The sequence below is a fragment of the Falco punctatus genome, assembly GCF_963210335.1.
Source record: "Falco punctatus genome assembly, chromosome: 1".
NCBI lineage: Eukaryota > Metazoa > Chordata > Aves > Falconiformes > Falconidae > Falco > Falco punctatus.
The window spans coordinates 73,751,933-73,764,945 of record NC_137580.1 but is presented as its reverse complement, the minus strand read 5'-3'; the positions used below and the strand labels follow the sequence as shown (position 1 = coordinate 73,764,945).

The 13,013-nt window shown below is 36.1% G+C and overlaps 1 protein-coding gene across 3 annotated transcripts in view; it reads left to right on the top strand.

The window, feature by feature from the left end:
* Nucleotides 1-13,013, top strand: part of GRID2 (glutamate ionotropic receptor delta type subunit 2) — a 790,688-nt gene that overhangs the window by 476,626 nt on the left and 301,049 nt on the right. For all 3 annotated transcript variants that reach the window (XR_013924346.1, XR_013924347.1, XM_080368765.1), the window contains exon 3: nt 2,450-2,734. Coding sequence is in view for 1 of the 3 variants with exons in the window: in XM_080368765.1 (XP_080224891.1) it covers nt 2,450-2,734 (285 nt within the window). In the remaining 2 variants the exon portion in view is untranslated. The remainder of the gene's footprint in view (nt 1-2,449; nt 2,735-13,013) is intronic.

Sequence of the window (13,013 nt, the reverse complement as noted above, 5' to 3'; positions counted from 1 at the left end):
TTGTAACAAATGCGGTGCAGTGTCAAGAGGGAAGATTTTAATCCTTTAATCAGTTTGTTTGCCAGTATTAACATTCGTCCCTGTGGAGCTAAATGTACCGTGCTGTTTTCTTCGCCTTCATGTTTCAGTAACAATTTTCACAAAAGCGTGTTCCCTACTTCATAACATTATTGGGAGTATAGTAGTTATTCTCAGTCTGTAAGTGTGCCTGGAAATTTAGACATTTTCAAGCAATTTTTGTAATGCAGTTCTACTCTGCTATATTTTTAGAAGTCTCATTTAAGAAACTGGAGGGTCACACTACAAATTTTATTTGAACAGGTGGCATCAGGACCATGTAGACTTAAATTTTTGCTGAATCAAAAGCAGGCTTTTGCAAAATCTAACATCAATTTTATTTGTCTATCGCTATCTAGCTATGAAGTTATCTATTGACATATAGATAGCTACAGGTATTTATTGATGGGTAGATCAATATTTGAATAAAAATTGTTTCTCAAGCTGTAGTATCTCACTGGGATATGCAACCTAGATATTGCAGTACTTGGTGCAGGAGAATGATATATCAAGAAAGAGATTCAGCATATCCCTAAAAAAGATAACTTGACAAGCCCTTTATCTTTGTTGAAAGTGATGCTGAAGAATGTAACAACCAGCATAAAAGAATAATAGCTAGTAAGATTGTTTTGAAATGTTCTGAATATTCGAAACTTGTGCAATACTGATAATTTTTTTGTCTAGTTACCAATGATATTTGGTACCTTTCTGAAAAAGGATAGTTATGGTTATTGAAAATGTGTTACTTTTAACCTGAAGCCCAGAAGCTGGCCCAAAAGCTGAGCTATATTCAGAACATATACAGAGGGAACATTTTATCATAAGCCAAAAGACTTTGAAACCTCTCTGTGGGAACACTTGCCCTCCCATAGGTATCTGCATAAACATAGTCAGAAATGTTCCCATTGGACGGAGTCTCAGTAGGATAAGCATGCCTTGGGAATCGTGGCATGTTCCAGATATCCATATTTTAATAAAAGTAATGCACTGGCTTTAGAAGGTGGTTCTCTGCATTCCTGACCTCTGGTGCTGTCCTTTGCTACAAAGTCAGTCTCCACATGGGCCTGAATGTGGAACTCTATTCCTCACACTGTAAACAGTCCCATTGAGATCGATAAATGTTTGTGAAGTAAAACATTACTTACTGTGAGTAAGAGCCATATGATATGAGACAACAGGTCTGGTGTTAAAATATGTTTTTGTATTTTTAGGGGAATATATTTTCACATGTGTGTTTCTTGGTTTTACCTGCACCTGTTTTGTGTACAGAATATTCCTGCAAAATAAGTAATTGCACAGTTTAGCATTAGCTATTCATATGTGAATACATATTACTCTTTACCATTCCATTACCTAATGTATGTGTGTAAGTGCAGGTTAACTGCACATGTAGCTTTGCCAGTGGCAAATGGAGTATTTAAAAATTTAGCCTTGGATGTGCTCTGGGGATTATGCTAAAAACCCATGTTGTCTCTTCATTCAACCTCTCAAGTCTGTTAGAAACCTAATATAAACACTTGACTCTGCTTTATTTCACATGGAAATCCTTCAAAATTACAGACCTAATCATTATTAATTCCTTTGATATTTATTGATTGCATTAACATTAATCATTATAAACACCTTTAGTATTAATGTGGATGTCATTGGTGGTATACTTCAGACTGTCTGCTGTAACACAGCTCTCATTAACAGGACCATTAGTTACAAGATGTTACTTTTTGCATAAACAACTCCGTGCCTTCCTTAAAGAAGCCATAAAAGTAAATGTGTATACACTGTTCGCTGAATTTTGAAAATATTTTGCTACTTATGACTACCTTTTTCATGGTAAAAAAAAAAAAAAAAAGTTACGTAAGATTATTGCATATATGTCTTAAAATCCAAAAGCAACTCATTTTTTTGCTTGGGCAAGTTAATGTGTGTAATCATATACATATACATTGTCTTCAAAAGTTGATGGCAAGCCTGAGCTATTATTTCTTCAGTTTTTCTCTGTAAAATGAAATGATCCTATCAATGGAGCCGTTGTGCTAGACGTTGAATAGTGTTTATCTCCTTAGGTGATCATGTTAATCTGGTAGTTGGAATCAGTTCTTAAAGTTCCTCAGAAGGCCCAGGGGTGGGTGTCATTTTCAAGGGGTAATTCCTCTCTGGGCAAGGTGCACAGGGCAGTCTTCCAGCTTTCACCACAAGACAGCACAACGTGAATAGAGAAACCGCATTATTTTAATGAATTTCAAGTCTAAACCACTCAGTGTGCAAATTTTTCTCTGTGTTTTACTTGATTGAACCTGTTGTGTTCCAAATACCAGTGTCTGCATTTCAACAGCAAAATAGGCCCTATGGGCTGAACCCCTCTCATCTTGAATATCCCTGTGTTGTCTTACAGCCTGTGACCTGATGAACCAAGGCATCCTGGCCCTTGTCAGCTCCATTGGCTGCACGTCAGCAGGATCCCTGCAGTCACTGGCAGATGCCATGCACATCCCTCACCTCTTCATCCAGCGCTCAACAGCAGGAACACCGAGGAGCGGCTGTGGGCTCACCAGGAGCAACCGCAATGATGACTACACGCTCTCTGTCCGCCCCCCTGTCTACTTAAACGATGTCATCTTGAGGGTGGTCACAGAATATGCCTGGCAGAAATTCATTATTTTTTATGATAACGACTACGGTAAGTATGTATTTAGCAGGGTAATTTTGTTAAATCTGTAATTCTGTTGAAAGCAGTCACGTTACATTTTTCTAGTCTTCCAATAAGTTACGTTTTGCTTATGAACATTTATGGTTCTGTCAGCATTTCACAGCACCTCAGAGAAATCTATTTCTAAAATCCATCAATGTTTACAGGTTTATTTGATAATTTCTTTGAGTTAGCTGATAAATGGACAACTCTTCTGGCTTTCTATTCTGCCAGTGTTTATGAAGCATAAAAGTTTTGAGCAAGCTCTCTTGTTTTTTGGACTTTAGAAATATAAGATGACAATTCAAGCAGCAACATGTAAGATTTTGCATTCTGTAGAACTGTTTATTGCGTGGTGAATCTCTCTTCTTTGTTGGCATATATTTGATGGCCAGAAGCTGAAGCAGTGGTGAATGTAGGTCAGAGGCCTTGGCAAGAATTGAGCTTCTCTTCATAAATGTAAAACTTTTAAAGATAACTTCTGTAAAAAGAATAACTTGAGGAGGAGAGCCTGTAGAAGACAGTGTTCCTTCTATTGAGTTCATTTGGTGTTCCTGAAAGGTGCTGAATTGATGATTGTGTGCTAGAGTAAGTGCGACACAGATGGCAGCATCACAAGACTGCGCCATCCAACTTGGTGACTCAGCTGAGTTCAGAACAGATATTTTCTATGGCTGAGAGGGGAGCTGGATAGTTTTCCCTAGTACAGGTGCATTATCTAACTGATTTTATGATCTTTTTCCTATGGAAAATTGCTTTGAAACCAGACCTGTTTTTTTCAGATGCATCCATTATTCAGAAGTAATCATGACTGGTTTGGATGAACATTTTAAAACTTATTTTCAAAGTTAAGGAAAAATGCTCACTTCAGCGATTCACTGTGCATAATATCTGGTGCATTCAGGTCAGGTGTTATTGATTTTTTTGTTCCCCAGCTACATAATAAATTCTTAAATTAGAACAATAGAAAATGATGAATAGAATTCCTATTTATAACAGAGAAGCACCTAAAAGCACCAGCCATAGGATAAGGAAAACACACACACAAAAACCATCCAAAAAGCTTGCAGCAAAGAGTATATTTGTTCATGGTTTATGAGTTTGTGCATTTAAGTAGCAATGTACCTCTGAAGAAGATCATAATCTTGCTAGCTAAAAGATATCCTCTTGCATGTATTTTTGAGTTTAAAAACCTTGAACCAATTTTATAATTAATGGTTTTGAATAAATATATTCATACATACTAGTTTTAAATTATGCAAGTTTCATTGTTTAATTTGAGAACGTAGTTCAGACACTATGTCATTTTGTTCTTGATTTGTGGGTAGGAATCTGATTATGGTGTGACTTATGTAACACAGATGTCTGCCTACAAGGAATAAGTTTCAGACTTGTAACTCATTCAGTGACATGTCATCCCAAGATGTGACATTTGGCAAATATTAAGTCTTTCTACCATCCTCTACGGTGTTCTGGCTTCAGTAGTCTACAAGTAATGCCATACTGGCCAAAATCGATTGCTAATCTGACTCTGATCAGTGATTGCTATCATATACATCAGGGGAAAGTGCAAAATTTTTCTTCAACATTTAGTACATATTGAACAATCTGTTCCTTTATTAACCATTTGTGTGCTTTAGGTGGTTTGGGGGGGATGGGGTTGTGGGTTTTTAGGGGTTTTGTGGTGGTGTTTTTTGTATATGTGCATAGTTTGGAACTAATATCATGAGTAGAAAGGTTTTAAATGCAGCCTGAGTTTTCAGTTAATCTGCAACTCTGGATAGGGCTATTGCCTATGCAAAGGTATGTTTCTATGAATTGTGCTAAATCCTTGATTTCAACAGCCATCCTAGGGCAGCAAGCAGTTTCTATATTCTTTTTGCTTCCTACATTTTGTTTATAAAACTTTATATTTCTGATTTCATTTACTATCTCCTCTTCCACCTTTAATAAGGAACAAGAGAACAGACGTTTCAGATCACCAACTGTAACCTGAGGCCTCTCTTGTTATTTCCATTACCCTAGGAGTTGTTCTCTGTCTCTCTTCTTGCTCATACCAGAATGCCTCTCTAATTCCTCCCTACCCTGTTTCAGGGGAAATCATTAGGCTTGACACATTTTGTCTGTTCTTAATTCTTCTAGTCAGCTTTTGGTCTATAGCAGTAGTTTTCCTAGTACCTACGATGACATTATTTTCTTATCAGTCCCTAGAGAGCAATCTTGCCAGGAGCTTATTATAAATCTTAACAAACTATGTTGCTTTTCCCCCTTTTCCTGCTATTTTATTGATATACTCAAAGCATTTCCAGTATGTTAGCAGTGCACGTTTTCTCTTCCCAGGTTCTGTATTAGCCATAGGAGGGCTTGCACAGAGGGGGAGGTATGGAGAAATTCAGGGCATGAAAAGGGGAGCTGTAATTACTTGTTAATGGACTGTAGCGTGGAGAAGTTTGAATCCAGTATTCATCCTGCTTTGAGCAGGAAGCTGGACTATACCATGTCCTGAACTCCCACCAGATTCTAATTCTATGATTCTGTGATGTTTGGGAAAGCTGTTCATATAGATGGGTGTATAGACGTGAAATACTTTAAAAAATAAAAATCAAAAAACACGACATTGGTTTGGGTTTTGTAAAAGAACGTTGGCCCAAGAATCCCAGATTACCCTTTGCTTCTGTGCCTATTTTAGAAAGAAATCAAGACTGGGCATGCAGAAATGGGGTGGAAGTCCAGGGGTAAACAATCCCGTTGTTGTGTCAGTGCAGCTAAGGGTGGTTGAAAATCCCTCCAAAATATCCCACTCATTCCTCAGCTTGCCTGAGAGGGTCTGCTGCAGTGTGGGACCTACTGCCTTTCTCAGCTCATACAGACCTAAAATCAAATTCTGGTTGGAAGTTTTGCTCAGTTTAACTGCTTGCAGCAGTTTAATATTAGACATTTCAATGTAACATTTAGTATTAAACATTAAAGTAGGTGGGAGAGCAACACTTGTATTAGAATTAAATTCATATTAGGAAGAGATTATTGATATGTTTTGCACTGTCCTCTGCAGAACTGGCACTTGTGCAAACAGCAATTTCTTGCCCCGGTGAGGCTTTTTGTATGTAGTGATCTTTCCTTCTCAAGGTGTGTGTCATAACATTAAGTGATGTCTCCATAGTGTAAATGGCACTTGAGAAGTAATGGGGATATAGATTCTAGTATGTGTTAATCCTTTTTTTTTTCTTTTTTCTTTTCCCATTGTTGCCATCTTTTTGTAAGTTAGAAAATATGAAAATGCTGTTTGAATGGTTCCAGCAACCAGCAGAACACCAACACTTTCCTTTCTGAAAAATTTTGTATAGTGATTTAATTTAACATTTTACAAAATATTTGAGTTGTATTACTGAAATTATTTCCAATACTTTCACTCTATGAATGAAAACGTGCCTTTCATATTTAAAATAAATTTTCCTATAGTAAAATGGGGCTCACATCAAAAGTAAATACTGTGCTAAACCAGATCCCTTGCACCTTTAAAAGAGGCTGCAACCATTTATGTGTCAATTTATCAATAGCGTAGGTTTTCAGTCCTATGGATTGGATTGCTTTCGATTATTATCTTGCAGTCTATCATAGATTCCTTTTCATTATCAGAGAGTTAGACTATTGTTTATTACTGGAAATGTGTCTTTCTGCAGGGCTGAGAGTTATCTCCCCGATGTTACTGTATTTCAAAACTCCCAAATTCTTTTTTGAATAGAAGTAGACAACTATATTCAGTTTTAAAATTTCAACACTTCTTCTATCTAGATGCTAGAAGATTCAAGTCTGCTTAAAGTTTTTTTACAAACAAAGACAGTCAAAGTCTTTAAAGGAAACAATTCTTTCATTAAGTCATAACCAGCTGGGTGTTGAAGAAGTGAGTTAGAAATGTATTTCTGAAATAATTGACACCTAAGTTTTTAACTGATGAGTTTTTTCCAAGTGAAATTGTAAGTAGGCTGGTTATTTGAATACCAAATAAAAGACACCTTGTTAATAATCAAAAAAGTATTTTGCTGCTGTCAACTTAGTTAAAGCTGAGTAACTAGTGAGAGATTATAGTAAAGCCATAGTCTTTTGTCAGTGGTGGAGCCTTGCCAATAAATAATGTGAAGCTAACACACAGTAACAATTAATGAGTGAGGAGATGAGAAAAGGGAACATTTCGACTTGAGCAGACTTAGGTAATGTTTGTTTGGATTTCATTACCACAATTGTATTTTCACATTTAGTGTATTCAGATGAATTTGTGAAAATCAGAATGAGATGAGTCATCATCTTTTTCACCATCCTTGTTCTCTGCTGGGATGATCTAGATCAAAATTCCAGTGGAAATAGTGTAGTCAGTCTGCTTGTATTCAGTGTCTTATGTTCCTTGAGGTAAAATAAGATAAAGGCCTACCTGGCACATGAAATCTGATTTTGTTTAAGAAAATTTCATATGAGCATATTAAAAGCGTTCAAGGACAATTCTACACTTCTTCAAATGCCATTAAGGGTAGTCTTCTTGCAGAGTTAAAGAGTAGGCGGCATGAAATGCAGTGAAATTATGCAGTAGACTGATGCCTTTCTCAACCTGCTATTAAAATTACTATCCACGCAGTAAGTACAAGCCAAATTTACTTCATTTAAGCAGCCCAATCTGCTCCTGCTGTTTACATTTTTGACTGCTCAGCTCAAACCATAGGATCACTCTGCTGCAGAGGATAGTTGTGCACCTCCTTACAAGCTAGTGTAGAGACTGGGCAGTTCCTCCAGTAAGTCTCTGAACTCTTCCTTAGGACCTTAAGCACCCTTTTCAGTGAAGACATTTTCAGACTGGATACTATAAATGTATAACTTACACCTTTGGAAACTGCAAAGTTTAGATTTATAAAAAGAGCCAGTGACATCTGTAAATGTTTCCAGCAAGCTTTGCCAAGTTATTACATCTTTACTTTATGATTTCAAGTTCAAAGCAAGCAAAATGCGATTTGAAACAGCAAATCCTTCCTAGCCCACAGACTGGCATCTGACAACGGCCAGTCCCCAAACAGTAACATGAAAAAGACCCTTACACATTCAGTCACCGAGGAAAACAAATGAAATAGTCATTTGAGATCTGAGTGTGTGAGGCCAGGCTGTATAAGCAGAGTAATTGACCTAGAATCCCAGCATATTGCTGGGTTTTATCTCTGTAGTGTACCAAGGGGCAAGCTTTTGTAATTCATGTCTTACTCTTCAGGCAGCTTACAGTTCACTGTATTTTCCAGGAATACATAGATACTTTTCTGTTGTAGTAAATTCTTTATGAAGAAATCAGTCAATCATTGCAAAAACATTATTGTGGATTTTGTGCAATGTACAGTGTAGGTATCTCCATTTCTAAGATGAAAGCAAGAAAGTCTAGCTGTTTGAAAATATTTATTTTTAATGTTTTGTTAGTACCTAAGCAGATAGATTCTGCACTTCATCTAGAAAGGCTAGGAAAATAAGATTGTTTCTGGAGAATGAATTTTGTCTTATTTCTTTTTTTTTTTTTTCATAGTGGTGGCAGTAATATTTTAAAACCCTTCTGCATTTTATATTAGAAAAAAAAAGGTTAAGAAACCCCATTTCTCTGTCCAAATTTCTGACCTAACATTTTGTTTTTCAACCCAGCGTGCCTTTGATACGCAAACATCACTGTTCATTTGTGGTATTTACCAATTCCAGAACTAAGATATTTTTGCTTACAGTTTTTTCACCTTCCTACTAATACTACTTATATTTGGCAATGGGTACTTACCATTCCTTTAGGTGGTAATTTTATTTTAACTTTTGTAAAGAAAAGAAACAAAACAAGCATTAAGGCTATGAAGGGAATTTGCTCTGTGAAGCTAAAGAAGGCATTCTCATTGCAAATGGAGGTTGAAGAAGTAATTGAAAACTCTGCTGAAAGGGGAGGAGATTAACAGTAGGAAAGACTTTAGAAGGGAATCTGTCTTACAGAAACATCCTCATGGATCTCCCTTCTTGTTCCTCAGCATATGCTGGGGTTTCAGATAATTTGTGCACCTGGAAAGAATGAAGGCAGTGGTGCGAGGTACCTGGTCACATCAGTAGAAAGATGTCGCAGGCTCAGCCCGAGGGAGGATTTTGGAGAAAGAGACAAATATAAAATACAATCTCAATGAGGAAAGCAGTGAGATCTGTATTACTGAGGATTCCAGTCTGAGAGGTCTGTGAAAATATGAAGAGAGCGTTTTCCCCATTCCTGCCCCAGGAAGGCGGTTGTTTTCAAATAGTGTGTAATGCAATAAGATTGGAATACTATTCTTTAAAGATCCTGGGAAAAACGGGATTATACCTGGAACTCAAAAGGCTGAGCTCCTTGCAGAGAGGCTACCTCCTGTATTGTAAGAGGGGTAATATTCTGAGATAATGCCCACCTGTGCGTATGGACCTTGGATTCCTGCTATCTCCTTTAAACAAAGTAATTCCATTGACACTTTCCTGCACGCACATTTTCCAGAAATAAATATATGATGACCGGTGACAAAGATGTGTTTGAAACCATAACATTTTCAAATCATTTAAAGTTTTAATGCAAGTTTAATATAGATTCATAAAAGAATCATGCTCCCTTTAATAGATTGCAAATGCTTATAATTACCCTGAGGCTGTTTTCAGCTGCCTGATGATTATAATATTCTCAAGCCTGTCTCCAGACAGTCCTAAAACTGTTTATTACTCATCTGGCTCTTTGCCAGCTTCCCATACTCATTTACTTCACTGTGCCTCAATAAACATATAATTAATTCAAGCTTATTATTGAACTTTTTTTTTCCTTTAGTATTTATTATGTCATCCTGATAAGGAAAGGAACATGTATTTCTCATCTGTGTAACTTTAATGTGTCAATTATATGGCAAGTTAGCATCTGTTTGTGAGAACTTTTGTTAACAACTTGCTTTTTCTGGTTGACATTGCCACCAGAAATTGAATATATAATTTGGTTGACCTTAAAATTATTCAACTTCTGAGATAACTGAACTATTCTATAAAATGTCTCTAGTGGAACAATGGCCGTGCTTTTGCTTTTCAAACACATAATAGTTGGCGAAATGCATTCCAGGAACTGTAAGTGAATATGTAGGAAGGTAAGAGATGGTTTCTCATTCTCTCATGTTTGTTGTCTTTAAGGATGGAATGTATAAAGTATTTGAAGGCTTGCGCTCACAGCCGTCTGAGTTGTATTAGTAAGGAAGGAACACCAAATATTTTATTATATCTAGAATTTCAGTGCTGAGGTCAAAATAAAACTCTAAATGTTCTCCTAGTATCTGTGTAATGGGTGATAGCTGTAAATGAGATGTTATCTCAAGGTTTTGCAGAGGCATGAGGTTTCTCATATATGTACACAGTCTGCAAGCATCAGAGGAAAAGTGACTTATTTTAACAGTATTTGAATATCTGAACTGTATACTAATCTCTACTACCATTTGTGAAGTTTTTTCAATTCTCGACACACTGTTTTAATAACTTCTCAGAAATACTAAAATTGACTTTGTAAACTGGCATTTTGGCAGCTAAATAAATGAACTGTTACCACATGAGGAAACTATTGAACAAAGTACTTTGCATGTTGAATAAATCATACTGCCGTTGGAAAAAAGGCATGAGTTAGGCACAGTAACATCAGAAAAGTCAGCTGTTATCATAAATTGAAAAGAGAACTTTTCTAAGAGTTTTAGCCAATCAAGAAAAAGAGGAAGTAATGATTCAGAAAAAAGCTAGAAAATATTTATTACAGTATTTCTAAATCTTAGCTTATCAGCGTCACTGTTATAGCTTTTGTTCACAGCACAGTCCACTCATAAAATATTCCTGTTTCTATAGTATAAACTTTTTATCAACTGAGAAAATTATTAAGGAGCAGATTGATGCACAATCAGATAACAATTTCTCTGCAGTAAGGTTATCACACACATAGTCACACTTGGTTTATTACCAGAATGCTATTCCTTACCCCCTCCTTGGAAGGGGATGCTTGGTTCCTCATGCTTATGAAAACCAACAGGGAGAGTTGGTGGATCATAGACACGAAGTGTAGTTCACTTGCTATTAAATATAGGTATAGACAGAGGTATACATCTGTGCTGTACAGTTGTATTGGATTTAAGTATAATTTTTGAAGTTTGGCACAAAAACAGCAGTAGGGTCTAAGCCATTATAATCTTTGGAGGCACCAGGCAAGGAAATTTTTATTTCTTTGTAAAAGGTTGTTTTACTCAAAGGCAACTCCTGTCTTTTGGAAGTCTCTAATACAAACTATAGTAAAAAAAAAGAAATTGAACGAAGAGTTAGAAAGCAGGTTACACTTTCAAAAGTATGTGATTATAGAGTATATTACCTTGTCAGCCTCCACAGTGATGGGTGATCACAATCTGATTCCCTTGTCATTTTTGAGAAGCTCAGGTAGCAGCTGGTGCTCTTAAGGATTAGCTCTAGCTTCAATTTTATTTATCTTTTTTATCCTTTGCTTTTTCCTTTCTTTCTTTCATTCCAGTTAAAAAACTGAGAAACTCAAAGGAAAAATCATGTGTCAATCACCAGTAATGTTGGAAACTTATGTTTTGTAGGATTTAAGAACTGTAAAAGTTAGTATCTCTCCCCCAACATTGATTCAGCTGTTTGAGACTATCTATATTGACTTATTTGAAGTATAATCTCTAATAATTTTGATATAGGACAAACTAGAAAGTAATTGATGTAAATGGCATTTGGATGATCCTTTAAAATAAGAATTACATAGGCGTTTCAGTAGTACCATAATAGATTCATCTCAATAAAATTGAGCTTGTTTTTATTACAGTTGGAATTCTAAATATCTTCAAAAAATAAAAGAATATATAAATATATTTTTCTTCCCTTTTCTCAGCTGGATCATTTTATGAAATTTGAGAAAATTTGTTGTCCTTTTGCATGTGTGAAGTATCAGAAAATTGCAAGCAAGGGAGGAAAAACTGATCATTCTTACCATTTACAAATTTTCAGTTTCCCAAAGAAATGTTATCCCCACATGTTAGGTTCCAGAACTTTTGATAATATAAATGAGATTTCATATGTAATTAAACATGTGATCCTGAATTTACTGCTACTATATTCTCTGAAGCTAGATAGTTAAACTAGTTCTAATAGCTGCTCACTCTCGGTTCCTAAACACTAATATGAAGAAGCTATGTAGAATTTTTTTAGTATTATTAGTCTGTTTTACTTTGGAGGTTCATTGAACTACATATAAGCTAACTAATAAGAGGGAATCCCACTCCTGTGAAAGTAGTATGGACTGGTTTTGAATGATTATGCCAAACTGTTGTTTTCCTCAGTCTAGATCTTAACCATGTTAATAAATATCAGCACATGCACAGGAATGTGAACACTGCTCAAGGCTTTAAGCGGAGCAGTGGCACCATCATAGTTCAGCTGGAGCTGCGCATCCCCCTTCTGTACAGTGCATTTCCATAATTAATAGTTGCTGTCATTTCAGCCATCATTGTGTAAGGAAGAATCACTGTGCTAGTCTTATAAAGCTTTCTTGCTAAGAATTTGAACAGTGTCATTTATTATACAAAGGCTTTTCTCATCAACTGTACAAATAAAGTAGTCTTTTGTGTAAATCAGCCAGTGAATATTTATGTCGGGCGCATTCACCTTTGCTGCCACAGCTGAATCAGTTGGTATTTATCATCTGGATACTGTGAGGAAAATGTTCTCAGATCTAAAATGGTATGAGAAGGAGGATGAGCTAATGACTGTAAACCCGTTTTGAAATAACCAAAGTACTAAGTGAGCACCATGTAATTTAGATGAAATACACTGATGGAGGTGGATAGATTAATTACTGTTGGTGAATAGTGCCATCTTTCTTTTCTCCTGGTCATAGTGTGATCTGAAATTTTTTTAGGAACTTTACATCTACTTCTAACTTGTAGATTTCTCATTTATAATAAGGGTATAAGAAGTACTTAGCATGTGAGTTGTTTATACTTTTTGTTCATTTTGTACAGCTTATAAAATCTTCACTGCATATACATACTGGTTTTCCTATATGAGATGCCTGAACCCTGGCGTATTTTCTTCTACAATGTCCTGATTTTATAAAATCTCCACTGCATATACATACTGGTTTTCCTATATAAGATGCCTGAACCCTGGTGTATTTTCTTCTACAATGTCCTGATCATTAAGCTTTCCCCAAGATGGAGTAGGAGATTTGCTCCCT